We start from the raw sequence: 26,727 nt of genomic DNA on the forward strand, positions 1-26,727 counted from the left end.
AAAACGTCACAGTATAGTATGGCATAAAAACGTCAAAAAACGTCATAATATAGTAAAGCATTGAAAATGTCAAAAATGTCATAGTATAGTATGGCATAAAAACGTCACAGTATAGTATGGCATAAAAACGTCAAAAAACGTCATAATATAGTAAAGCATTGAAAACGTCAAAAATGTCATGGTATAGTATGGCATAAAACATAATTTTATATAGTAAGGCATAAAAGTGTCAAAAACGTAATAGTATAGTATGGCATAAAAACGTCATAAAAAGTCATAAGGCATAAGGCATAAAAGTATCAAAAAAAGTCATAGTATAGTAAGGCATAAAACGTCATAGTATAGGAAGGCATAAAAATGTCAAAAAAACGTCACAGTATAGTATGGCATAAAAATGTCAAAAAAAATGTCATGGTATAGTAAGGCATAAAAACATAAAAAAAACGTCATATTAAACTATAGCATAAAACGTCATAGTATAGTATGGCATAAAACATCATGCTATAGTAAGCCATAAAAGTGTCAAAAAAGTCATATTATAGTAAGGTATAAAAACGTCAAAAAACGCCATAATATAGTAAGGCATAAAAATGTCAATAAACGTCATACTATAGTATTGCATAAAACGTCATAGTATAGTAAGGCATAAAAATGTAAAAAAACATCAAAGTATAGTATTGGATAAAACGTCATAGTATAGTTAGGCATAAAAAGTAAAAAAATATCATAGTATAGTAAGGCATAAAAACGTCAAAAAATTTCATAATATAGTATGGCATAAAACGTGATACTATAAAAGTGTCAAAAAAAGTCATAATGTCATAAGGCATAAAAACGTCATAAAACGTCATAGTATAGTAAGGCATAAAATTATCAAAAGTCATAATATAGTAAGGTATAAAAACGTCAAAAAACATCATAGTATAGTATGGCATAAAAACGTCAAAAAACGTCATGGTATAGTATTGGATAAAACGTCATAGTATAGTAAGACATAGAAATGTAAAAAAAAAACGTCATAGTATAGTATGGCATAAAAACGTCAAAAAACGTCATTATATAGTATGGCATAAAAACGTCAAGAAACGTCAAAGTATAGTATTGGATAAAACGTCATAGTATAGTTAGGCATAAAAAGTCAAAAAACATCATTGTATAGTAAGGCTTAAAAACGTCAAAAAATTTCATAATATCATATGGCATAAAAACGTCAAAAAACGTCATAGTATAGTATGGCATAAAAACGTCAAAAAACGTCATAATATAGTAAGTCATAAAAACGTCAAAAAATGTTAAAGTATAGTATTGATAAAACGTCATAGTATAGTTAGGCATAAAAAGTCAAAAAACATCATAGTATAGTAAGGCATAAAAGTGTCAAAAAACGTCATAGTATAGTAAGGTATAAAAAAGTCAAAAAACGTCATATTATAGTACGGCAAAAAAACGTCATAGTATAGTAAGGCATAAAAACGTCAAAAAATTTCACAATATAGTATGGCATAAAACTTGATACTATATTAAGGCATAAAAGTGTCAAAAAAATCATAGTATAGTAAGGTATAAAAACGTCAAAAAATTTCATAATATCATATGGCATAAAAACGTCAAAAAACGTCATAGTATAGTATGGCATAAAAACGTCAAAAAATGTCATAATATAGTAAAGCATTGAAAACGTCAAAAAACGTCATAGTATCATATGGCATAAAATGTCAAAAAACGCCATAATATAGTATGGCATAAAAACGTAAAAAAATGTCCTAATATAGTACAGCATTGAAAACATCAAAAAACGTCATGGTATAGTATGGTATAAAACATCATATAATAGTAATGCATAAAAACGTCAAAAAAAGTCATAGTATAGTATGGCCTAAAAGTATCAAAAAAAGTCATAGTATATTAAGGTATAAAAACGTCAAAAAATGTCATAGTATCATATGGCATAAAATGTCAAAAAAATATAGTATGGCATAAAAACGTCAAAAAATGTCCTAATATAGTACAGCATTGAAATCATCAAAAAACGTCATGGTATAGTATGGTATAAAACATCATATAATAGTAATGCATAAAAATTTCAAAAAAAGTCATAGTATAGTATGGCATAAAACGTCATAGTATAGGAAGGCATAAAAATGTCAATAAAACGTGATAATATAGTAAGCCATAAAAACCTCAAAAAACGTCATAATATAGTAAAGCATTGAAAACATCAAAAAACGTCATGGTATAGTATGGCATAAAACATCATATAATAGTAAGGCATAAAAACATCAAAAAACGTCATAGTATATAGTAAGGTATAAAAACGTCAAAAAATGTCATAGTATAGAATGGCATAAAAACGTCATAGTATAGTAAGGCATAAAAACGTCATGAAACGCCATAGTATAGTAAGTCATAAAAGTGTCAAAAAAAGTCATAGTATAGTATGGAATAAAAACATCATAGTATAGTATAGCTTAAAATGTTATAGTATGGCTTAAAAGTCTCAAAAAAAGTCATAATATAGTAAGGTATAAAAACGTCAGAAAACGTTATAGTATTGTATGGCATAAAGACGTCATTGTATAGTATGGCATAAAACGTTATTGTAAGGCATAAAAGTGTCAAAAAAGTCATAGTACAATATGGTATAAAAACGTGGAAAAAAGTCATATTATAGTATTGGATAAAACGTCATAGTATAATAAGATATAAAAACGTCAAAAAATGTCAAAGTATAGTGTGGCATAAAAACGTCATAGTATAGTATGGCATAAAAACGTCATGAAACGTCATAGTATAGTAAGTCATAAAAGTGTCAAAAAAAGTCATAGTATAGTAAGGTAAAAAAAACGTCAACAATCGTCATAGTATAGTGTGGCATAAAAACGTGAAAAAACTTCATAGTATAGTAAGGCATAATAAGTCATAGTATAGTAAGGCATAAAAAGTCATAAAAACGTCATAGTATAGTATGGCATAAAAACGTCATAGTATAGTATGGCATAAAAACGTCATAGTATAGTATGGCATAAAAACGTCATAGTATAGTAAGGCCTAAAACATTGTATAGTGAGGTATAAAAACTCCTGCTAGCAACCTTAATGCTAGACTACAGAAGACTGAAGCCAGGGTTACCTTTCTATTTAACGCTAGCTAACATGGTTAAATAACATTATTAGGTACCACTTTGATATTCTCACACGACGTGACCCTTCAGGTCACCCTTGTCCTTTCAGTCAGTCAAATGCTAGCATGCCTAAAGTGGTTGTCTTGGAGACGTAGCCTCTTGGAGGGCATACACGAATGATCTAATATGACTTCACTCCAAACATAGTGTGAAGGAGTTCACTCAAATATTGGTAGGGACAATTCTGTCCTCCCAAAATATCTGTAGGGACATGTCTCTACTGTCCATATGCAAACCTACGCCCTTGCATTCAAGTTATTTTGTGTGGCATTTCACTTACTCAGCAGTTACTTTGTCCTTGGTAGACAATGATATTTGCAACTTGATGACAGTAAATCTCTGCTGTTACAGTGAGTGACCCTCTGGAGCAGCTGGTCAGACACTTCCTGATAGAAACGGGCCCTCGAGGAGTCAAGATTAAAGGATGTCAGAATGAGCCCTACTTTGGTAAGTTTTAGGGTTGGAGTTTATGACTGTTTTAAGGAAAAAAATAATATTTAAAGTACCACAAACGGGCTACCTACAGGAGAGAGAGAATTATGTTTGTACACATCTTGTTAGTGTTCAGGAATGTAAGGAATTTTTACTGTTATCTGTTATCCGCAGGGAGTCTGTCAGCATTGGTCTATCAACACTCCATCACACCCATTTCTTTGCCCTGCACTCTGAAGATCCCAGAGAAAGGTTGGTACTGTTTACTTTTGAAAAAGGGCTGCGACTAATGATTATTTTTATTATTGATTAATTTTGTGATACATTTCTGTCCAAAATCCCAAAATATCCAATTTACAGTCAGACAAATAAAAGCAGAGGATCCTCAGAATTGAGAGGCTGTTACTAGATAGTGTTCAGTATTTTATATTTTATAATAAAGGCAAAAATACCCCCCCCAAAAAATAACTAAACTATTGTCATAATTGTCAATTAAACATTTTTTTCTGTGGATCTACTAGTTGTTTGAGACCCTTTTTTTGCATTACAGCCAAGAAGTTATTCTCATAATAATCTGCGATGAGTTAATCATTACAGGAAAAACACTTTAATCTTCTATAAGAGCTTTTATTTGTCTCTGTGTTGTCAGATTTGATAGGAGACGTTCAGGAGGTTCAGCCAGTGAGCAACATCAGCACAGCTGCCGACCTGCTTAAACAAGGAGCAGGTGAGTTCTCCATCCCGCCTCCTTTCTCCCTGCACACACTGATGTCTTTCACATATACGTCACAACACTCGGGTGCAGCTGTAATTTCTCAAAGTGACTGCTGTAGTATCAGTTGAGGGCTATCTGACAAGGAGGAACAAAACCTAATAAAAGGATACTCAGCCTACACTGCACGTCCATGTTAAATATCAAAATATCATGAACTTGACACCGTTCATGTGCAGCGGGCAGAATGCTGGCAGAATCTCATCGGTCAGTGTGTTCACCTCTCTCTTCTTTCAGCCTGTAACGTCCTCTACCTGAACTCCGTGGAAACAGAGTCTCTGACCGGCCCCCAGGCCATCGCCAAGGCAACAGACGCCACCTTGGGTCGTAACCCGCGTCCTGCTGCCACTGTCGTACAGTTCAAAGTGACGTCGCAGGGCATCACGCTCACCGACAGCCAGCGCAGGTAAGAAACTTCCACATGGATTAATACTTAAAAAATAAAGTGACGTTATTTATTTTACTATTTACAACTTTTATCTTCAATACAAACAATTTGCTCTTAATATGATCGTATTCTTACGTTACTTAAGTTTCTTCTTCCAGGCACACTGGGTACTTAAGATTAAAGTCATCAGTGATGATGTTATGATTTAGCTCTTAAAAGCAATGTTATGTTATACTCTACATATATTGTATCTTCCTTTTTCTAGGGTTTTCTTCAGGAGACATTACCCAGTGAACAGCGTAACCTTCAGCAGCATCGACCCGAAAGACAGGAGGTGAGAAATTAAAAGAACTAGATAGATCTTACTTGATTCTAACTAACCTAAAATCAGCAAAAAATAATCATTAGACACATCACCACAATCAATCATTCACTGCACCCATGATCATTCACTGCATTTGTTGCTGTGAGCCCTGGCATGGATCGGTATCTGTCTGTTTTGTGAGTACATTTGTTTGCCTGTGAATGTGTGTGAGCCTGCATGAGAGGCGGGTCATTGTGTTTTGCGAGCACGCTGGCTGCGGCCGCGGCTGCAGCTGCATCAGCTTGTTTGGCAGCTCTGCCTGTGTGTGGATGTCTGAGTCCGGTTTCTCTCTCTCTCTCTCTCTCTCTCTCTCTCTCTCTCTCTTTCTCTCTCTCTCTCTCGGCTGTAGGTGGACTAACTCAGACAACACCACTATTAAGTAAGTGCTCTGTTTGTGTTTGGTGACTCAGAGAAAGTGAGTGTATGCATGTGTGTGTTTTGTTTTGGGTGTGTAGGTTCACCTGTGCCTGAGAAACTGTTGATGTTGAAGCCTTTGCATGGCATCAGACTGCGTGTGAGCTTTGGCAAAATCATCCCAGCAAATATGATTTAATAATGAAAACCAAGTCCTACATGACGCCATATTACATAACACTAATTCCTTCATTGTGGCTAACCCTGTAGGCTGTTATAAAGAGACACTCTCACCTACCTCACCAGACAAACTCAACCTGCCTGTCACTTCCTGTCATGCTCAGTAACTCAAATCTCTCGAATCCTCTTTCCCCTCTCAGGGTGTTCGGTTTTGTAGCCAAGAAGCCCGGCAGCTTGGCGGAGAACGTTTGCCACATGTTCGCAGAGCTGGACCCCGAACAACCCGCCTCTGCCATCGTCAACTTCGTCAACAAGGTCATGTTGTCGCAGCGCCGATAGACAAAGAAAGGAAACGGAGCTCGGAGCACACAAGCGGTGACACGCAGCACATGAGTATTGACGAGGCATTTACTGCACAGTGACGGCCCAGTGCCACTGCTTGTGTTCTCTAAGTTCTTTAAGTTTTCTTTGTCCTTCAGTTGATGATGTGACTCAGATTTTCTTATTGTTGGGTGTAAATACATTCAGAGGGCGACTGAAAATCTGAGTCCATGATCCCTACAGATGGTTTTTCATCTGTTAATGTGCCACACCGTCTGCTCCTAAACAACCCCCACCTTTCTGAAAATATATATATATATACTGTAACAGCACATTTCAGTTTTCTTATATAGTAAAGTATTGTTGGATGCAAAAATAATAAACACAGTGTTCAAACAAAGCCGTGTTACAAAGTGTTACAACTCCTCCAAGGATGAGGAGGCTTCAGAGGAAACTTGTGCATCTAACAGGGATCTGTAGCATGAGGAAAGATTAGTGGGTTAACCAACTATCTTTGGCTTTAACTCTCTGGTATCATGAAGCTGGCTCACCAGGAGTATGTCACCATGCTGCATAGATTCATGCTGCTTCTTCCATTATGAATAAGCATCAAGACGCTCAGTGTAAGTTCAGAACTTCAGTTCAGAATCAACATGTTTTTAAACAGACGAACAAATGGGAATTGTAGCTGCATAGAAATTGCAAACACTGTTAATTAGCTCAGTGAATTATAAGAATCTGCAGTCAGATGTTTATTTGTCTTCTTCAGGATGTTTTTTTAGAAGGATGATCTGACTGTTTTCGGTTTTCTGTAGTAGGATTATCAGTTTATTTACCATGCAGATTATTTTGGAAATGCCAGCCATAATTAACAGGCCTGTAACAGCTTCTCATTCTGTTCTAGTCCTGTGAATATATTTTATCTTTAAGTGGTGGAATATCAGTTTGCTGCCACTAGAGCCCACATTGGTACCATCATTTCATCTTATGCCACATGAACTTTGACTCTAATTATGTTGGATGTTATTGGCTTGTATGTTCACATTAACATGCTCAGAGCTAAAAAGGTAAACCAATAGTTAACTGAGCCGGTTGACAACCAGCTTCATGATACCCAGGATCCCTGACGTCAGGAGGGAGCCAGGCAAAGCTGAACGTCATGCTACCGGCCCCTGGTAAATGATAGTTAAATGCAGCTTTTATCATGTTACTCCGGCTGCTGTTCAGTCGAACAATGATAGAAGAGGTAAAAGCAGCTTTAAGGACACAGAGCAGACTGTGTGGAGCCGTGGAGTCGTGTTGAGGGCAACAATGGCGCTGTAAGGTCCAACATTTCGACCTTAAAAAACAGCAGGTGTTTATATTTTGTATTGTTACAAAATTCTTTATTTTATTTTTTTTTTCTTTGTTTAAAAAAAAGTGACCAAAGCCCTGATGATGTAATTTAGTTTCTATATTTAGAGATGTTCAGGTATTCAGATGTATGTACAGCATATTTACAGCCACTCTTGCCTTCATCCCCTCCACAACACATCACCTTCACCAGTGTAAATCACAGTTGACAATCGTTGTTTTTTTCACTCACATACACTTAATATTCAGAGCGAGTGAGAGACATAACTCTCTAATGAAAGTAAACACGAATGTGAGGTTTTAACTTTTAACCAGAGTGTGTGCGAGGGAGTGGCGTGCGCGCGTATGTGTGTGTGTGTGTATGTGTGTGTGTGTGTTGAGGGTATTTAAGTAAATATGATGGGTAAAGGTAATGTTACATCCACTTTTAAAAGAAATGTATGTGAAATGGGGAAAAAGCTAGATGGAGGAGGGACGTAGTGTTCAATCACACCACTGCCGTCACATGTTTGGTGTTCATTCACTGCCTCACACCTTCTGACTACATCCATTGTGTCAGACGTTTTCACACATACTGTATGTTTTCAAAGAGAAGACAGGTTAGCACACATCAGCAGGACAGTGGCCTAAAGACAGATGTACTTAACCAAAGACAAAGCACTCTTGTATTAATAAGCTTTTTATCCAGCTATATTTTTGTACTTATTGCTTCTTGTATTTTTACTATGCATTTATTTAGTGTGTTGCCTCGTTTGGTAAAAACTTAGAAAAACACTACTTGTATTACAGCGATAATATATTGTGGTCTGTTTTCTTGTTGATCTCTATATTATGTAGTAATATATTTTCACATGCAGCTATAGGACAGTGTATGAGACATAAAAAGGAAACATTTGGGGTTTTTTTTCAAAAGAATAATATGCTATTTTGTATGCAAAAACAAATGAAGAATACAATTAAATTGAAATGATGTGGTACCTGAAGTGCTGTGTGGTTATTTTGTTATTTTTTTGAGTTATTTTCATTATTGATGAGAGGCAGAGACAGAGACAAGCATCAATCCTCACATGTTAGAAGCAGGAACCTGGACAGGTTTGGACATGTTTGCTTGCAAAATGACAGAAATGATCAACAAAAAAAGTACTGGTGTTCATTATTCATTTTATTTGTTCACAATTCCCTTTAATGTCTTTTTTAGAACTAGGCAAAAATATTTACACTGTATTTTTTAAAATGCTGGTAAAATCTTTCATTCAGAAATTTACAAAAAAAACTGTCCCTTTAAAAAAAAAAGAAAGAAAAACAAAACAGTCATATCAAAATTGCTTTTAGTCATTCTGTTTCTGTTTCCACATTCTGTTAACATCAACTTCCCTTCAGATACTGAGAATACGTGATCATGTAAAGTTTAAGTCGGTCTCAGGTAATGGACTTATTGGTCTGAAATACTCTGCAGAGACATTTGGAGTTGGATAAACAGCAGAGGAGCTGAGCAAAACACACACATGTAAACAGTGTAAATCTGTTATCATCAGTCAGACAGACCCACTGTTAGTATACGTGACAATAGAGCTTTCAGCCATGATTATATGCTGTTTACTGTTGCACACCAGCATTGTTAATGCCATGATGGAGAGGAAACTGTATACAGATGTTCAAAAGCTCATACTGGATGTTTTATTTTAAGGCCCAAATTCCTCTTTCTGAAGCTGAACCAGGAGTGGAAATGATCAAGAACTTTAACTAAGACATTAATGAGTGATTACAGGTTCAGAGATTATGTCACATCATCACATGAGCTTGACTGATGTGTTAAATTAAATCTAGGCTGAAAACAGTTTCCTCTCTATGACACTAAACCCTGAATCTAAAACCTGTGTGCTTAGACTTGCTGGGATGATGGATACCTAGAAATAACTTATCATTTCATTTAAAAACACACATGATATATTAAATGTGTAAATTCCATTTTAAACTTAAGAAACAGTTAAATAACACAGCAAAACAATATGTTACAACAATACATCCCAGTTTAACAGTCATTAAATGATCCCTCGCATTAGAGCTACACTAGAAACAGCAGACCAGCTCCTTATCTTCTTTTTTTAAAGAAAAGTCAGCAGCCCTCGGTGAACACAGTGTTACGGTGCCAAAAGTCATTCAAGCTACGCTGAAGGAGGCTCTCCTGATGAAGCAGCAGACACAGGCAGAGCTCTGCAGTGTTAATTAAAGCTTTGGCAGAAGTGCCGCTCCCCGGCACTTCTTTGTCAGCTGGGAATGTTGACCACTTCCTTTTATAGAAAAGAGCTTTCTCTGACATTTGTCCTGTTTCCAAAACAGGGCTACAGAGTGCTCATTGGCAATGAGTCAGGAGAACATGTGACTCATTCTGTCAGCATGATGAAATAGCAAAAACTGCCTTTTTAAACTTGTATTTTACACATGATGCGTTCAGGATATCAAAAGCCTCAATGAGACAACTATAAATCAAATGCGGCTGCTGAGGCAGGAAATATCCAATCCCAAAAAAGACAGATATATTAAAGCAATCTGACCCTGCAGTAAAAAGGTCATGGAGCTGTGTTTTCACTTGGTGATGCCTAACAACCACCGCAACAAAGCCACTCATCTGCTGCCTCTGGGCTGTCCCATGAAAACAAATGTGCAGTCAGAAATAACTCTCTGACAACATCGCCTCTGCATGCCCATGTTTTCCAGGAAACAGCTTCATCATTCAGTGGCACGAGTTAACAGCAACATAATGGTACCTGTTGTTTGTGCTTAGAAGATAGATAGCACCATTTGGCTTTTCTGTTGCCAGCAAAATCCACTCTCCAGTTTACACGAACATCTCCCACCTCCTCCAGAGAAATGATCCAGGTCGTCCAGGACTGTTCCGCTCACAGCAGAGGGGCGCTGAGCGATGTGGCTGGTGAGTGGGTGGAGGAGAGGTGCCTGAGAAGCTGGGCCGTCTGGTGGTATGTGGTGTTGGAGCCGCAGTCTATGTAGCGATAGGCCTCGAGGCTGTTCTGGGATGTTCGCACCATGTACGAGGTTTTCACTGACGTCCTGAAAACAGGGGAGCAGACAGAGAAATAAAAACCCACGCTGCTGCACACGAGGCTGCCTGTCACGATAAATTAGCTACAGACAAAATGCAAGATGTGACCACAGACATGAGCTCAAGACTGGGTCTCTGAATAATTAGCAGGGTGAAAATTGCACCAGCAGATAAAAAGGCTCCAGGCATTTCCAGTGTATGAAATTATTGTTTTGTCTAAACTTCAAAGCATGAATTATAGCAAGTAATGATAAGAATAACACGTGCTGTAATGCAGAGGAAGTGGTTTATGTGGTCACACTGCTGTCAGTGTTACCTAGCCTGACACGCAGCAGAACTACCTCTTTACTGTCGGCTGGGAGAAAAAAGTTATTATGCATTATATTATGCAAGAGTGGAAAGCATATTCACTCACACAGGGCACAATGCAGTTTTGAAGTACTTGTACTTAAGATGAGTATTTCTACTTCCACTCCACATCATTTCAGACGGAAATATTATATTCTTTTACTCCACTACATTTGTCAGCTGTAATTACTTTGCATATTTATATTTTGCATATTTGTTTTTCATTCAAAACATTATCAACCTCTAAAATGGGAATTTTTTTCAGTGAAAACAAAAGTAGAGTAGGAATATTTAAACCCATTTTCATTGCAAATCAATAAAATCAACCTGCTGTATTCTTTGAGATACACACACTTTTCTAAACAAGTTGATTTAAAAACTGTTTCTAAGTTTTCTTAGTGGATAAAGCTTCTTAGGACAGAATGGTCTTTGTAAGACTGAGGATTTATAAGATTATATTGGAAAAGAAAAAAAAGATTGTAAAACAGCTGCATCAAAAATGTTGTTCATAATCCAATACTATATACGTATATATAAAAAACAGGGAAAGCACAATGCACAACAAGTACTTCTGCTGCTTAACGTCTACAGTATTTTGCTGCTAGAACATCTGGACTTTTACTTGAGTAAGATTTGGAACACAGTATTTTTACACTGTTGTATCAGAACCGTTCCTTAAATAAAGGATGTTAAACCTTCTTCCAACCCTGTGATGATGAGAGTAAAAACATAACAGCAGGGAACAAGAACAATAGAAATAAGTGATAAAAGCGGAATGAAGGTAAAGAGTTACTTACTGCACAAATATGACAATGTTGTGGACCTTGATGCTGGGCATGGTGCAGAAGGCACTGAAAAGCAGAAAATGTTTAGATTGTTTAACTGTGCTGTTGACTTCTGGGTAGGCGTGTAAACCAACGATTCAGCAAATATGTACCAGCCAGTGTCCTGTGAAAGCATCAGTCCACTCATTTTCTCTCTGTGTAACGCAGCTTAATTGCCAACGCAGAAAATTTTACAAAACACACATTTTACTCCTCAGTCTATGAAAACAGTTGTATAAAGTCTTATGATGTATAATGTTAGAAAGCCTGTGTTGAAACCAGAGGTGAGGAGTTGAAATGATGTCAGCATTTAGATAGGAAGGGTCTAACTGAAGATGCTATCAAGTTGCACTATGGGAAATGTAGGATTTGGTGTTTCTGGAGCATACTGGGGACAGTCAGGATATCTACTATTACTAGTCTACGAAATCACCAGAGGATCCCTTTACGTCAGTGTAAGATTCAGTGTTTCTACATGACACCGAACAGCTGTTTAGGTATAGAATCAACACTTACTAGACATAGGGTGCACTGCTTCCAATCTCCACACTGACAGTGTAGTTCACCTGCAGAAGATCAGAAGTTACAAACAATGTGTTGTTATCTAGAGTGGAAGAGGGAGTAACTGAATGACGGACAGATATCCTATCAGCAGGGAGACACTGGAATGAGATAATGTATAAATGGCTAACTCTTGAATTATCCTCAAGACAATGCACTGCACATGTGTGTCAATAAATTCCAGGGTTGCACTACTGACCTGCAACACTCACAAGATTTTCTTTCTTGCTGTTGTTTTGGTGAGCAAAGTTCATACAACCAGTAAAACTAAGATGCATCATTCTACAATATGTCCAGCTTTCTGCACGTCTTTAAAATGGCTCCAGAATGTAACAATGGCCCAGAGGAATAAGACACTATTTCAAACTTCGGACACACACGCACAACACTTGTTAGGATAAATCATTATGGCTGGTTTTAGTCTTTTCATGGGATTTGCTGACAGTAAGAGGATTACAGAACATCACCAGACTCATGCTTTAAGTTTCTGGTTGTAAGTCGGTGACAGTGTGTTTAGCTCTAGCACTAATGTCTTCACATATTTAACTTTTAGCAGGAGTCGACATCCTGTAGCAGCAACACCTACAGCACTGTTTACAGATAATAGTTTTGTTTGCATACTGAACTCTGTACCAGGAAGCTCTGACATCACTGGTGAGAATGTTTATCATGAATAAGTATTTACTAAGAAAGAAGACAAATGCTTTATTTTGAAATATATAAAACCTCTTGTATGATTCTCTGAAGTGAGTGTGTGCATTTTGAATGTCTGTTTTCTGTACCTGACGCTCACTGAGAGGCAGGATGGTGGTGGCGTTGTCCAGCTGCTGATTTCCAATGACTGTGTTCATGTAAAGGACCTGGCAGTTCACACTCTCAACCATCATGGAGAAAAAGTTTGGGTTGCTGATGTTCAGTGTGCTCTGAGAAAAACACAGTGAAAGAAAAGACAAAAACTATTACTCAACATGTTTCTGTAAATACACACCTGCCATATTTGTTTAAATTCAGCTCTGGTGTCAGGAGTAGAGACTGATAATATCTTCTCTGCACAAACAGGAAGTCTCGAAAACTTCAACACGAAACAACTGTACAAACAAGTGGCTACAAATCCTCAGTGTTGAATAAAAAGCTCTGGCACACTTGACGCTCACACAGAGAAAAGAGCTCGATTGAGACTTTCCTCACACTGGTTCTCCCCTGGTTCCATATCTCAGAAACACATTTCATATTCTCAAACATTTATAAAGCTGTCATTTCATCAGTCCTAGCCTCAAACTTGACAATTACATCATTAGCGCATAGAGAGGTGGTGACAGGGAAGAAAATATAGCAGCTAAAACAGCAATAAATTATAATAATGATGACTGCATTTGTATTTGGGTTGTCACTAACTATTTCGTGTTCAATTTCAAATTAATCTGCTGATTATTTTCTAGATTAATCAATTGATTGATCGGTCAAATAACGTATCTGTCAGAATATAGTGAAAAATGCCTTATATGATTTCCCAGACTCCAAGGTGACATACTGAAATTGCTCCAAACAACAGTCCAAAACCAAACAGTATTGATTTTACTGTCACAGGTGACAAAAAAAGCATCAAATCCTCACATTTGCAAATCTGGCACTAGAGTTTGTTTTGGCATTTTAGCTTGAAATATGACTGAAATGATTAACTGATTATCCCACACAAATCAAAATTTTAGAGAGCGGTCTTTAATTCAGGCGACTGTATGAAAACCTACCGTCATGTTCATCAGGACCTTCATATTGGAGTGGTCAAAGCGAACAGTCACCGTGCGTATCCCATCATCCACCACGACCACCGAGCGAGGGAAGAGGAAGAAGGCAGCGAGCAAAGAGGCCAGGAGGCACAGCACAACTGACAAGACCACATACAGCTTGCTGGAATAAAGAACATGTAGATGTAATGTCTTTAAAGTGTTGTGCACCCAACTAACACAACAAAGCTTAGACACGCTTGAATCTATTCAAACAACGTTTTGAATTCCACTTGACAGAAATAAATGTTTAGTGAGCAGAGAAATCCTGTCTTTTCAGCACCAAGAAAGCCAGATACAGTGGCAAGAAAAAGTACGTGAAGCCTTTGCAATGACCTAGTTTTACACATGGACTGGCCATGAAAGCTGATCTGATCTTCATCAGGTCAGATTCAAGTCACACGACAAGTATAACTATAATCGTTTGTGTCTTTATGGAACACAACCATTAAACATTCACAGTGCTGGTGGATAAACCAAGTGAACCCTTGGATTTAATAACTGGTCGATCCTCCCTTGGCAGCAATAACCTCAAACAAGCTCTTCCAGTAGCTGCTGATCAGTACGCAGTGAAGTTAAAGACACAAGCACAAGTTTCTTGTGTTTACCTTAAATTCCAACTGGCACTGGGTTTGTGCATTATTTGTTAAAATAAATGGTGTTAGTTCAAAATGTAACTTAGATGAAGATCTGACCACATTTTACGAGTTTATTTATATTGCAAAGCATTCTCTTCCTCTTTCTTGACACTGTATTAGTACATTTTGGTTACTTACGTTCTTTGGGGCTGCAGTCTTTGGTCACTATATGGGATCAATGCAACCAGTTCATTCACTTGACCTATCAGGAAAGAGATAACATGTACATAACATAATGATTAGGTCTTCCTCTTACAATACACAGTGTTTTGGGGGGAAGACAATAAGCCTCTAAAACTGCATGACAGTCTTTTCCTTAAATTAAAATACAACACACGCAATACTATAGTATTAGAAAAGGTTTGTTTCTCCTAGGTTGTTTCATCAAGTTATTGTTAAAGGCTTTTAAACAGCAGTCAGTCTGAATGAAACACCACCCCAGTGCAACATTGAAGTCTTAAATTTTATATTTAAATATGCTTTAACTTACAGCCATGGTCTAAGACAATATAACAAACTTTATCCAGGCCCCAGCTCTACTTTCCGTGTGGTTAAAGTATTGTTTTACACTAAAATTTCATCTCTGCTGCAGCTCGTTGATATTTAATTGTTTCCACTCACCTGAAGGTATCCGCCCAGTGCCTTGACATGTCGGACACGTTATGCTGTCCCTCCCGGTGAACTCCACGTACGGGAACTGGGCTATATCCTCCCGTCTACCGAGCCCATCCAAAGAGTCGTTATCGGAGTCCTTGTCCTCTCCCCGTTTCCCAGAGCACTGCCTCTCCGGTAGAAGCGACAGGCTGCTGCCGCTTCGAGACCACCGCGTCCCCATGGCGGACGCAGAGCCAGAGCTTCCAGACTACCGCCCGTCTGCAGGTGGGTGAGATCGACCCAATCAGCCACAAAAGTGTGAGCAAACTGACTCAGGAGCAATAGGGCAGCTGTGGTGTATGACCCTGTGTCCGCCAATACAATGTGACTATCTCACATTAAATTAGCTGACACACACAGACTCTCTAACAAATCAGTTCAATTGTAAGGCGGAGGAATTCCGCGTTGTTAAGGCTCGACTCTCTAAGCTAACGCTGGCTAGTTTGCTAACAAGTGTTCTACAAATTAGCCGTTAGCTAGCACTGGCTGTGGCAGTCTGTAACGTTAGTTAGTTTCAGTACACAGACTTTACTTTTACTTACCTTTTAGACTACACAAGCCGACGTTGACATCACAAAGCAGTATTTACACCGGCGCTCGCGCTTGCTTCCTAACGTCTGTCACACCAGAAGTTTACGTCCCTGTTGTGCTGCATTCACGTAACCTGCGTATCGCTGCCTCTCCGAGATCCAATTTTTCAACTTGACTTGGCTTTCAAGTGATTCATGTGCAGTTTTATGTAGTTTCAAGTGCTTAAATCAACTTAAAGTGCATAATTGTAGCGTTTTTTAGAAGTCAAACAAACAAAACACAGATAAAACCAATCACGCAGGTTCTATTTATTATCCAGGTGTTGTACAGTTGCAAACAATTATGCTGCCAACAGTCGCTAACATTATATGCATTCTCAGTTCTTCTGAGTCAGGCCTCAGTTACAGTCACACGGCAATTCGTCAATTTTTTGTCAATTTTCATGTTCCCTGAATTTATTTGGTTCTTTGTGTACACACAACAAATGCACACACTTTTTCCGATATTATGAAGGCAGGATTTGACGCAGCAGCCTGGTGGGTGGTTAGCTGAGGAGCTTGTTGCTGCCCTCTAGTGTTGTGGGTGCAGATAACACAATTACAGTGGATCCAGTAAATATACAGTATAGCAGTAAATATTTTAGAAAAGCAACAAAACATTAAGAAATTCTTTTACTTTTTTTTTTTTTTTTAAATCAACGCTAGTTTTAATTTACACCTTCCTTCCACATTTTCCCTTTTCTGTGTTCCACCATTTTCTTAAAGCTTCTGTGTACAAATGCAACAACATGCACAGTTATTGTTAGTCAGTTTGTCCTTCGAGCCTCCTCTTCAGCTCTGAATTCTCCCTCTGCAGCATTTTATTCTGGAGAAGAATGAGAAAGAGGGGACAGCTGTAAATATGCAGCACTGAATATGACAGGTATTTAATTTGGTACGAGCTGGTTTTGTTTCCCTCTAACTTCAGCCATTAAGATAGACTGTGTGATGACCCCCTGATCCTTTTGCTAGTCTGTCTCTTTGTCTGCAGCTGATTGGTACATCTGGAACACCTGTGGCATGTGTTCCAGGGTATATAGGTCCTGGCTGCCAACTAATCTCTCTTTGCTCCTCTCCACAGGCACACCACGCTTTGGGTTTGGTTATGTTTAATCCTTTAATCCTTATGTTTTGTTCTGCACCTTACAACACCTGCACTCATATACCTCACTCATTCATACCACACACTACTGATTTTACTGATTTCCACACCAAATACATTTAATTTGGCATCTTAATTTGGTTTAATAAGAATATTCCTATAATCATTAATTTTCTATTAATCATAACCAAGGTGTGTCTCCCTTTTGTTGTGGCCAAATGAGCCAGGGTCATAACAACTGAACAACTACTTAGAACAAACTTGAATCACTTCCTTGCCATAACAAAATAATGTGAAATGGCTTGAACTGAAGAATTACCCTAGCCCCAATATTACTGAACAATAAGTGGAACTAACCTTATGTCTGAGAGCCTCCACTATAAGGTCTCGTCCTCCCCTGATGCTCTCCTCCTTTTTCGATGCTCGGAAAGCATCACCGATAATCGAGACCAGCACATGAGACTGAAAAAAAATGTTTTAGAAATTCATGCCTGAGCCTTTGAAAGCCTGAATTTCTCATTTATCATACTGTTTTCCAGTGGTAATATTAGCGGCCACCTTGTCTACTCAAATAAAACAATAAATCATCAAATTATTCCTGCAGAGAATGCATAGCATCTGTTGTGCTGTGCTGGGAATACTCACAAATTTCTTGCTCTGGAAGAGATAGCAGTGGTACATGTCGGCTGCAGGGTGTCTGGCTACGAAGCCAAAGACTTTGGTTGAGGATGGTAGCAGGGCACAGAAGGAGACAGTGGAGAGAGGGCATGTGTACAACAAGAACTGAGGATGGGAAAGATAATATGAAGATGTAAAGTGATGATTCAAGGCCAAAGAAAGCAAGATGTGCAACTCAATTGTAAGCATCCTTGGACTGGTTTGTACACTTTTGTCACACACCTTGGTTTTGTTTTCCAAAATGTCTATCCCACTTAGAGACAGGAAGAGGTCAACTTTGCTCTTCTTGGCTGTCTTTTCTGGAACATATTTATCAGGTGTCTAGGGATGAGGGGGAAAGAGAGGTGATGGATTACATATCCCTACATCTCTGTAGACAATATGTGGAATTCATAAAAACAATCAATCTTCAAATCAAGTGCCATGAATCATCCATAGTAGATGTACTGTAGGAGCAGTCCCAAAAAGCACAGATGTGAACCTTATGGTGCTACACAGTGACTGTATTCAGTCATTGGAGCTACAGTAAAAACAACAAAAAAAAAAAGGGGTGATCACCATTAATCATTAAGGTTCATCGTCTGGGCACCATGAATGTCTCTGCCAAATGTCATAGGAATCCATCCAATAGTTGTTGAGACATTTACAAAAAACAAAAACGTCAACTTTATGGTTCAAAAGTCTGGGAATCGCCAGAGTCATTAGGATTCATCCTGCAGGGACCAATGAATATTTTGCAATTCCATTGCAGTCCCATAGAGCAATGCTACTAGCATGGCTAAAAATGATACACAGGAAAAGACAGTTTTAAATGTATTTTTAAAAAAAAACATCAGCTATAACAGGATGTTAAAGGCACAGTACTGACCTTCAGGCGCTGAGCTGCTTCATCCAGGATCTGTAGTCCGTCAGGGCGAACTACTTCAACTCGCCCAAGGAACTAGTTTAGAGAGAAACACAGAAGAAGCAAAAATAAAAATGGTTTGATGCAAAATGAAATGCTGTACATTCAGTATGTGTTAATATGTAAATTTGATTTGCATTGGCACAATATTAGCCCTTAACAACCGGAGCCACTTGACACAAAATAGACAATATAGTTCAACTCTCATAACTAATCAAAAGTTTCTCACCTTTCACCTTATTGTCCACCATCAGATTTTTAACTATGAATTATCAGTATTTACCTTAACCTGAAAGGTGATCTCATTGTCATCCTCTGAAGTGTCACTCATCTCGACAGGCCCGGCTCGATACCTGCTGTTCACAGAAACATTAAGCCGATTAAAACTAACATCAGCTCAGTAATGACAAAATATACTGAAGTTAAACTCACCTTTTTGTAAATATACTATGAGCGGAGTGAGCTGGCTTCTTACTGTACTACAAATGGATGGGTGTAAAGTCTATTGGAGTTAATAAGTAACCTCATGTCTTCCTTATTGCCTTTTATCAGATTTTCAGGCTGCCTGGAAGTTTCATGGATAGATTTTGATGGCCCATCAAGGGACTCACCTGTAGACGGCATTTGTTGCTTGACCAAGGTAAGACCATCACAGCAGGTTAAGCTGTTATATCTTGCCAGATGCTTTGAGAAACAATTATGTTAGAATGGTTTAAACAGCCCTGTTTATTTTAGTGTTCTTTCTTTGTGCACAAATTTTAAAGTTCCCATATTTTACTATTTGCTAATGTTTTATTTGAAGTGTTGATCCATAAGAAGATATATTTGTGGATTTAAGCACCAAAAACCATCTTAATGTAGTTTTACTTCCCCTCCTTCAGGCTTCTCTCTGGAGCTCTAGCAAAAACAGGTAGGTGAGCCAATCAGAGGAGAGGCTCAGGAGAGACATGGAAATCTAATTTTATACAATATGAGACCTTTAAGTTATAGTGTGTGAATTTATATATACATCAGTTTTAAAACTTTAAAAGGAATGTAGACTCATCAAAAAACCACACACACAGAAAAACACTTCCACATCAACTGTATTTATTTGTTTACAGTGAGTGCCACTTCATCGATGCTCAATCATATATATATCTTTATATTAGCAAGTAAATACAATGTCAATGTCTCAGTCATAAGCTAGAGAACAGCATTATGGGTCAACAATGACATCAAGCAACAACAGTGGAAAATGATGATTGTAGTCAGAGACAACATGAAGTGAAGCCTAAAACAGACAGTTAAAATACCTGATCCTTTTTCACAAGGAAGGTTTTTACATTTCACTTTAAAGCCGTTTCAGACATGAAGTAATCACAGAAGAGATACGGGTTTTGATATCAATTCCACACAGTAAGTGATCAGTTGTAGAAACTACCAAACATTTGGAAACCACACTTTTTCCAATGGTAATAACAGCTGGGCGCAAACATGTACCTGTACGCAACCAGTGGTTCATCTGTGCTACACAGCAGTCACAGAAACTACTAAGTGTCGTAGGATGTTAAGCGAGAAATGTCGCTGCTGAATCTGAAAACATGACTCGTGATTCAGACAGCTCAAGTAGTCTTATCTGTTCATTTTAGGCTCAGTGTTGCTGCAGAGATGAGAAAGTGACAGACAGACAGACAGACAGGTGGTCAGTGGACTCTGAAGTGGACTGTGGATGGTTAGAGCACAGAGCGATCCCTTTTTTAGTCTGCTTTATGGAAATGAGGGGAGGAACAGCTGAGATGAATAACACCATCCTCTTAGACAGACACAGATGGGATAGAGCCAGGCCTTCACTATAACATAAGGATAACATTAGGTGCCTTTATTTCTCACCTTCACCATATATGTTTGGGAGAAACCACAAAATGACTCCAGATCATTACACAAGGCTCTAGTCCATCTGTTTCTATCTATGAGGTTGGTGAAGCAACACCGTCCTCGTGTGCCGGAGTCTATGAGTCGTTGACGGACATGGTCTCCATGGCATTAGGCAGCTGGTCTCCCCCCTGCTTCTTCTTCTTCCCTCCATCCTGCTGTTTCTTTGCTTTTTTAGACATCTCCTGATCAATAGGAGCGGGCTTGACGAACTTAATGATCTCTGTCAAACCTGGAGGAGGGAAAAATACATTCAAGCCTCTAAACAAAAAAAACAACATAGGTCTTCCATGGGTAACCTACATTTGTGTGTGTAATAGTGAGGCTGCGAAAACCTCCACAAACAGTCAAAGAAAATATACTTCTACTGCCAAGAGAAGCAAATCATTTCCTTGCCAAGAGTTAGATGAAAAGATCAACACCATCCTCATGTCTGTACACTAAATATGAATTTAGAGCCAAGAGACAATTAGCTTAGCTTAGCATAAAGACTGGAGGCAGGGGGAAACAAGTAGCCCGGCTCTGTCAAAACAACAATAATCACATTTAAAACTCAAATTGTTGTTTTTACATTTCAGTTTTCAAACAGATTAAACAAAAGTGTTAATTTGCACAATTCAGAGTTACAATTCAGTGATAATCAGGCTCGTTTTCCTCTGCTTCCAGTCTTTGTGCTAAGCTAACTGGCTGCTGGCTAAAGCTTCATAGTCATTGCACAGACATAAATGTGGTATCAATCCTCTCATCTTACTCTGGCAAAAAAGCTAATAAGTGACCTTGTATTACTTATTAGTTTTTTACATTGTGCTTGAACAGTATACATTATCATCCTATATTAGGAGCATAAACTCACCTTGGACTAAAATTCCCTTTCTCCTAATTATTCACTTGGTATTTCTTCTCTGACCAAAATGCTTCCTGTCAGCTATGTGTGATCTTTCTGAACGAACAGATGTGAAACCACTCCAGCATCTTACCAGGAGGCATGAAATCCCTGAGCTTCTCTGGAACAATGATGCCTTCTTCGGTTTGGTAATTCTCCAGGATGGCGCACATCACACGTGTGCTGGCGCACATGGTGGCGTTCAACATGTGCACAAACTCCGCCTACATTAACATTAACAGAGAAAGAGGTTAGTTAAGAGGAAGTTAATAAAGCCACTTTTTAAAATACAGAGTAAAAAAATTCCTTTGTGGAGGAAAAGAACCCACATCTCAGTTCACTGGCTGGAACTCCACTCACTTCCTGACAACAGCTGAGGTTGCATCAGCATCTTGTGAGGCCTGGCTACATTAACGCCCCTGCTGAGATGCACAGCTGCGTTGGAAGCGAGCACTCACCTTGTCCATCATTTTTTTGGTCTGTCCGTAGCGGATGCGGAGGCGCCTGGCCTGGTAGTCAGTGCAGTTTGAGCAGGAGACCAGCTCTCTGAAAGCAGCTGAGCCGGGGAACCAGGCCTCCAGATCCAGCTTCTTACTGGCTGCATGATTCAGGGCACCTGCGATGACATTCAGACGTAAGCAGTTAGCTGAGTTCATGTCTTCTCATGGAGCAAGCTCTTAATGTACCAACTGCACCAATGAGGGACTTAAGATGGCAACTTGTTTGTCAGCTTGTAGAGTGTTCACCTGAAGCTTCACTCTGCTGTTATCTTGTTGAATGCAAAAATAACATTTCAAACCACAAAGTCACTTGTTAATGTTATCCATCTATTTTGCCTAATCTCAACCGTTCTTGGAAGGTGGCAGCAACACAAACAAAGCATTAAAAAGCTTTGTATTTTTAGAGTAATTCTTCACTTTCAAGTTAAAGTTCAAAGTTTGCGTTACTATTTGACTGGAAAAGACAAGTCAGATCATTCTGTTTATTAGATATTTTCCAACAGCTGCATACATAAGGGGGTAGGGATACGAGTGTGTCAGACCAACCAGAGACAATGTTGACAATGCGATAGGGAATTCCTAGCGACTGGTAGAACTCTTCTGCCGTCCCGATCATCTCATCAAACATCTCCCATGATTTGCCATCATGTGGGGAGGCATAGACAAACTGCTCAATCTAGAGAGAGAGAGAGAGAGAGAGAGAGAAAGTTTATGGATCAATTCAGGCATCTACACATTTAAAAATTACAAATACACCAGAAGAAAAATCATAGACACATCTGAATGTTTTAAAGTCAATTCTGATTCCCAAAAAGGATGATAACAAAAAGTGACTATCTCTTTATTTGACTGACAATAATATATAATTTGTGACCTTTTCAAACTGGTGCACCCTGAAGATCCCGCGGGTGTCTCGGCCGTGGGAGCCCACTTCCTGTCTGAAGCAGGTGGAGAAGCCGGCGTAGCGGATGGGCAGGTCCTCGGGTTTGAGCCACTCTTCCCTCAGGAAGGCTGCGATTGGCTGCTCAGAGGTGGCGATGAGGTACTTCTCATCTATGGAGCTGTCGTCTGACTTCTCGCTGCCCTTACCGATGACCTGACGTAAACACATGAGGGTTTAAAGAAAAGGGAAAGATAGACAGAAATCCATTGAGTGAGCTTCAACATTGTGATGTTCAGTGTCTTGTACAGTGGCCGTCAGTGGAGCGTCTAGAGTCTGATAACTGTGTGCCACTACTACTGCTGCTGCTGCTGCTGCTGCTGCTGCTGCTTCTCAACAAAGTGCAGCTCTTTGTCAGGGCCTCTAGGTGGCAGCGCCACAACTACAAATCATGGCCAAAAGTATGTGAGCACATGAACATCTCATTCCAAACCCATGCTACTAACATGGTTGAATTTCCACACTTCTTAAATAATATCACTTCAGTCTTACGCTGCTCATTGTTGCGATATGCAGGACTCTGCAAGACAGAGCATCCTTCTCCACAGCTGAGGTTGAACTCCAGTCACATCCATGACAACACCTTGTTAAGTTAAATCCAACTTAACAGAAAAAGTTGACAAATGCAGCAGAAGTTTCTCTACCTTGTAAAGCTCTTCATCAAACTGGCTGAGCTGGGCGACCTCCTGCATGACCTCTTTCCTCATGAAGAACGGCGTGTAGAGCATGGTGTACTTCTTGCTGTAGAGGATCCTTAAGGCGTAATTGATCAGAGCCTGCTCCAGGAACACCAGCGGCCCCTAAACGCAACACAGGAGAGGGAAAAACAACTGATCAGCTGGCCTCTTGATTTGTGGGTCAGGAAGCAAAAGGGTGATCACGGTTCTTTGGGTGCGTCTGTACAAGTAAAAAATGTTATTTTGGAGGGAGAAAAGGAAAAAAATGGCCTGTTTGTGCTTGTCAGCGCTGGTTCACTTGTTGGTGCACTGCATGGGTTTCCATACATGTGTCAGAGCTTATATTTGAACTCACCTTCAAAAAGTAACCTCTGCTCCCAGCCACGACTGCTCCCCTCTCTCCATCAAAGCCATCAATCATGACCACCAGGTCAACGTGGGAGTACTTCTTCTGGACAGTGCAGTCGCCCCAGGTACGCTCCACCTTGTTGTCAGCATCCTGTCAGGAGGAAGCAAGAGGAAATAAGATCAGTTATTATATGATCATAAGAAGCCAATTAGTCGATTGACAGAAAATAATTTACATTAACTTTGAGAAATGTTTAGTTATTTGTCAAGTAAAGTGAGTGTCTGGTTCCAGCTTCTCAAACTCTCTTGACCTGGAACCTTGGGTCAGACATTCTTTTATTTATTTCTTTATATTTTCTATGTCTGCCTTTAATTTCGATGACAGATTCAATCCTCCTCAGCATGGACCAGTCTTGTACAAATCTGCGGAGAGATGTTTTGCCATGTTTTGCCCCTTGCATCCTTTGTTTCCCGGCTGCATTTGAAGGAGCCCTTGAAATAAGACAGCCTTGTCGCCCCACTGTAACACAATCGGTTTTAAAACGCAGCCTTCGAAGGATACGGCCCCCTAAACTGAGACACAGCTCATGCTTCATGGTCGGCAGTCACTGTGGTAGTCCTGACCAGGTTCACACCAACCATACTGGACCCTATAAGAGCCAAACTAAATTATTTTGGTGCCATCTGACCACAGAACATGCTGCTAATATTCATCAGATCTCTTTTCATGTTCTTTCGCAAAGTTTAATCTTGCAGTTTTGTGCCGTTTTATGAGCACTGGTTTCCTTCTCCGGCACTGTCCAATGCATAACATACATTATTAAATCCAAGTCATGTAATCAACAGATCTGCCTGTTTCAAACCACCCACCTCATCATTGCTGATGGGTACAGATGGGTGCAGAACGTTGCCGATCTCCCTCAGGTACTCAAAGCGCTCTGCCTCCAGCCTTATCCTCTCCTTGTCAGATTTCTCCACGGCCTCGTCCACCAATAAACGCACCTTCTTGATCTGAGTTACTGTTAAGGCCTGACACAGAAAGAAGACAAAGAAGAAGAAGAAGCAAAAAAAAGAAATTAAGAAGATTTATAGGCTTTAACTTCTGTCTGTTTATGCAAAAATACAGCCATACAGGTGTTTAGAACAGACAGTCATACCGATAGTGTTTCAGCTGTTAGGGACTCCAGGTTCTGTACTTCTTCTGGTACAGAGTCATCATCCCCAACTGGTTCCTTCTTCTGTACTCACAACATAGAGAGGTGTTAAAAAATGAAAATAAACTGTTCAAAAATTAAAATTATGTTGGACACACACTGACTTCTGCTCTCTCACTCATTACTTCGGACTCCACAGCCTTTTCAGTCAATGAGTATATGATGTTTCCGTACCTTCATTTTCTCTCCAATGCTCTTGCTGCAGAGGTTCTTTGCTTTGTTGAGGTTGTCTGCAGTGAAGCGGCCTGTTAGGGGGTAAATCACAGTCATCAGTGCATGATGGGACTGAGCTAACCTTATGAGAGTGTGTGTGTGTGTGTGTGTGAGCTGCAGTAGCAGGACTAGTGCCCTGGTGACAGGGGTTGTTATCAGCAGCAGCTCACCTTCATAGTTTCAAAAACATGATATGATAAAAACGTAAACAAACTATCATTGTCACTTAAATAGGGTCAAGAATGCACTAATAAACTTATTAATCATATCAGGCTGGATCTGAATGACAGTGTCTGTAGCTACACTGCAGGGCGAGGTTGACTTGACATGTTGGTGGCTGGGATTGCATCAGATTGCACGTTATTACCCGGCACCGCTAAACTAACTCAGCCTTTACGTTAGCCAACACTTAGCATCAAATCTGTCAATAAGATAATGGGAACGCGTGGTTAACTAGTGCTTGGTATCTTTTAATTAGAACCCGGATCCCAAGTTACTACGCTTAACTACAACCATATGGCTCACTTGCATTTGCTGAATGGAGCTAGCTGCGCTAACATTAGCCCCACTTCGTGCTATTCTTTTCCTGTTGTGAGAACATCATACCAAACTCCATTCAAATCTGGCCATAAATTGTTGCTTATTTATTGAAATACATTCACTACTTGTTCGAGGTATTTTTTTTTTTACATACTGTCAAAAGAGTGAATACTGATGAATACGGCATGGACATAATGCACCAAGCAGCCCTTTATTTACTATTTCTATGGTGAAATCAGTCGCAGTCCACTGCAGTGTAGCGACCGTTTCGCTACTGCAGTGGCACAACAGACAGCAAGACATATCATTATTAAAAATATATTTTCAAAGGTTTTTTTTTTTCATTTCAATATACCGAATAGAAGAATGTGTCCTAAAAATATGACAAGTCTTTTAATATCCCTGATGGGTTGTAACAACTGGCTGCATTAGAATGATAAGAATTAAAATGGCCAGATTTTGAACGGAGTTGGGCGTGAGCTCCAGCAACATTAGCATCATTAGCCACCGCGCTAACGTTAGCTTCTACGACTGAAAGGGAAATGAAACGGCGCTTACATTTTCTCCACTCTGTATCTGCGGCGACCAGTTTATCGACGAGAGTAACATCTTTAAACCTCTTCCTCTGAATCTCACGGACGATTTCTGGATCGCCGCCTTTGTCGGTACGAAACTGGTCCAAGTCGAGCACCATCTTTCCACGCTGTCTGTCAGAGAGAGGCTGAATGAGCTCGCGACGATGACGTCTATACGGAAGCGCAGTGCATTCACTTCATGGATATATTACATGATTTAATTGAGAAAAAAAATGTTTGCAATGTTTTTCCTGAGTTAACGACATTATTATCTCAGAATTATTGTAAAAGCTTTCATGAATAAAAACTCCCCTGTTTGTCTGAATTGACCAGATTATTGAGATGTGATTACTGAGAGATTACAGTCTCGTTAACACAGACATAACAACATTTATTCTCAAGTGAATTCACGTAGCCTGGCAACCTACAGCACCAGGAAAATGTCTTAAGAATTA

General features: G+C 39.1%; 4 protein-coding genes across 8 annotated transcripts in view; 1 reads left to right on the top strand and 3 right to left on the bottom strand.

Annotated features, from left to right (window-relative positions):
- Window positions 1–8,328, top strand: part of LOC111230706 (tensin-2-like) — a 65,446-nt gene extending 57,118 nt beyond the window's left edge. For 3 of the 4 annotated variants that reach the window (XM_022757525.1, XM_022757526.1, XM_022757528.1), the window contains exons 22-28: window positions 3,533–3,628; window positions 3,788–3,865; window positions 4,263–4,340; window positions 4,623–4,791; window positions 5,039–5,107; window positions 5,487–5,516; window positions 5,872–8,328. In XM_022757525.1, the coding sequence (XP_022613246.1) occupies window positions 3,533–3,628; window positions 3,788–3,865; window positions 4,263–4,340; window positions 4,623–4,791; window positions 5,039–5,107; window positions 5,487–5,516; window positions 5,872–6,010 (659 nt within the window). In that variant the 3' untranslated portion in view covers window positions 6,011–8,328. The remainder of the gene's footprint in view (window positions 1–3,532; window positions 3,629–3,787; window positions 3,866–4,262; window positions 4,341–4,622; window positions 4,792–5,038; window positions 5,108–5,486; window positions 5,517–5,871) is intronic. The other variant, XM_022757527.1, reaches the window with a different exon arrangement.
- Window positions 8,329–8,585: 257 nt separating this feature from the next.
- On the bottom strand, window positions 8,586–15,946 carry LOC111230721 (transmembrane protein 106C-like). Its single transcript, XM_022757549.1, has 8 exons — window positions 15,758–15,946; window positions 15,183–15,434; window positions 14,700–14,763; window positions 13,888–14,047; window positions 12,922–13,062; window positions 12,095–12,144; window positions 11,552–11,605; window positions 8,586–10,414 (listed from the first exon to the last, which is right to left on the bottom strand). Exons 2-8 carry the CDS (start codon window positions 15,394–15,396, stop codon window positions 10,246–10,248), a joined length of 852 nt encoding a protein of 283 aa, XP_022613270.1. The 5' UTR covers window positions 15,397–15,434; window positions 15,758–15,946; the 3' UTR covers window positions 8,586–10,245.
- Window positions 15,947–16,423: 477 nt separating this feature from the next.
- On the bottom strand, window positions 16,424–18,955 carry LOC111230741 (PTB domain-containing engulfment adapter protein 1-like). 2 transcript variants are annotated; one of them, XM_022757572.1, is made up of 7 exons: window positions 18,901–18,955; window positions 18,752–18,824; window positions 18,433–18,504; window positions 17,787–17,885; window positions 17,532–17,669; window positions 17,244–17,348; window positions 16,424–16,610 (listed from the first exon to the last, which is right to left on the bottom strand). In XM_022757572.1, the coding sequence occupies exons 2-7, from the start codon at window positions 18,797–18,799 to the stop codon at window positions 16,548–16,550; spliced, it is 525 nt and encodes a 174-aa protein (XP_022613293.1). In that variant the 5' UTR covers window positions 18,800–18,824; window positions 18,901–18,955; the 3' UTR covers window positions 16,424–16,547. The 2 variants fall into 2 exon arrangements, with proteins under 2 accessions (XP_022613293.1, XP_022613294.1); XM_022757573.1 differs by having other exon boundaries at window positions 18,752–18,821; window positions 18,901–18,936.
- A 585-nt stretch (window positions 18,956–19,540) lies between these two features.
- On the bottom strand, window positions 19,541–26,426 carry sars (seryl-tRNA synthetase). The gene is made up of 11 exons (XM_022757584.1): window positions 26,256–26,426; window positions 25,119–25,189; window positions 24,888–24,968; window positions 24,601–24,759; window positions 23,738–23,881; window positions 23,350–23,505; window positions 22,640–22,861; window positions 22,312–22,441; window positions 21,724–21,881; window positions 21,360–21,489; window positions 19,541–20,614 (listed from the first exon to the last, which is right to left on the bottom strand). The coding sequence occupies exons 1-11, from the start codon at window positions 26,389–26,391 to the stop codon at window positions 20,460–20,462; spliced, it is 1,542 nt and encodes a 513-aa protein (XP_022613305.1). The 5' UTR covers window positions 26,392–26,426; the 3' UTR covers window positions 19,541–20,459.
- Window positions 26,427–26,727: the final 301 nt, after the last annotated feature.

Source organism: Seriola dumerili, unplaced genomic scaffold (genome assembly GCF_002260705.1).
Source record: "Seriola dumerili isolate Sdu_G_001 unplaced genomic scaffold, Sdu_1.0 BDQW01000283.1, whole genome shotgun sequence".
NCBI classification, from domain to species: Eukaryota; Metazoa; Chordata; class Actinopteri; order Carangiformes; family Carangidae; genus Seriola; species Seriola dumerili.

Bases quoted from the DNA above. Each gene is read 5' to 3' on its own strand.
- LOC111230721 (XM_022757549.1), bottom strand. From the start codon at position 15,396: ATGGGGACGCGGTGGTCTCGAAGCGGCAGCAGCCTGTCGCTTCTACCG. The intron at 14,764-15,182 runs GTGAGTGGAAAC...CTTTCCTGATAG, and splicing joins CACTGGGCGGATACCTTCAG to GTCAAGTGAATGAACTGGTT. The intron at 13,063-13,887 runs GTAGGTTTTCAT...TGTTTTTCTCAG, and splicing joins AGGTCCTGATGAACATGACG to AGCACACTGAACATCAGCAA.
- LOC111230741 (XM_022757572.1), bottom strand. From the start codon at position 18,799: ATGAGTGACACTTCAGAGGATGACAATGAGATCACCTTTCAGGTTAAG. The intron at 18,505-18,751 runs GTAAATACTGAT...TCTCTAAACTAG, and splicing joins AGATCACCTTTCAGGTTAAG to TTCCTTGGGCGAGTTGAAGT. The intron at 17,349-17,531 runs GTGAGTATTCCC...ATTTTTTTTCAG, and splicing joins TCTTCCAGAGCAAGAAATTT to TCTCATGTGCTGGTCTCGAT.
- sars (XM_022757584.1), bottom strand. From the start codon at position 26,391: ATGGTGCTCGACTTGGACCAGTTTCGTACCGACAAAGGCGGCGATCCA. The intron at 23,882-24,600 runs GTGGGTGGTTTG...TCCTCCTGACAG, and splicing joins TACCCATCAGCAATGATGAG to GATGCTGACAACAAGGTGGA. The intron at 21,882-22,311 runs GTTGGTCTGACA...ATGTCATCGCAG, and splicing joins CATTGTCAACATTGTCTCTG to GTGCCCTGAATCATGCAGCC.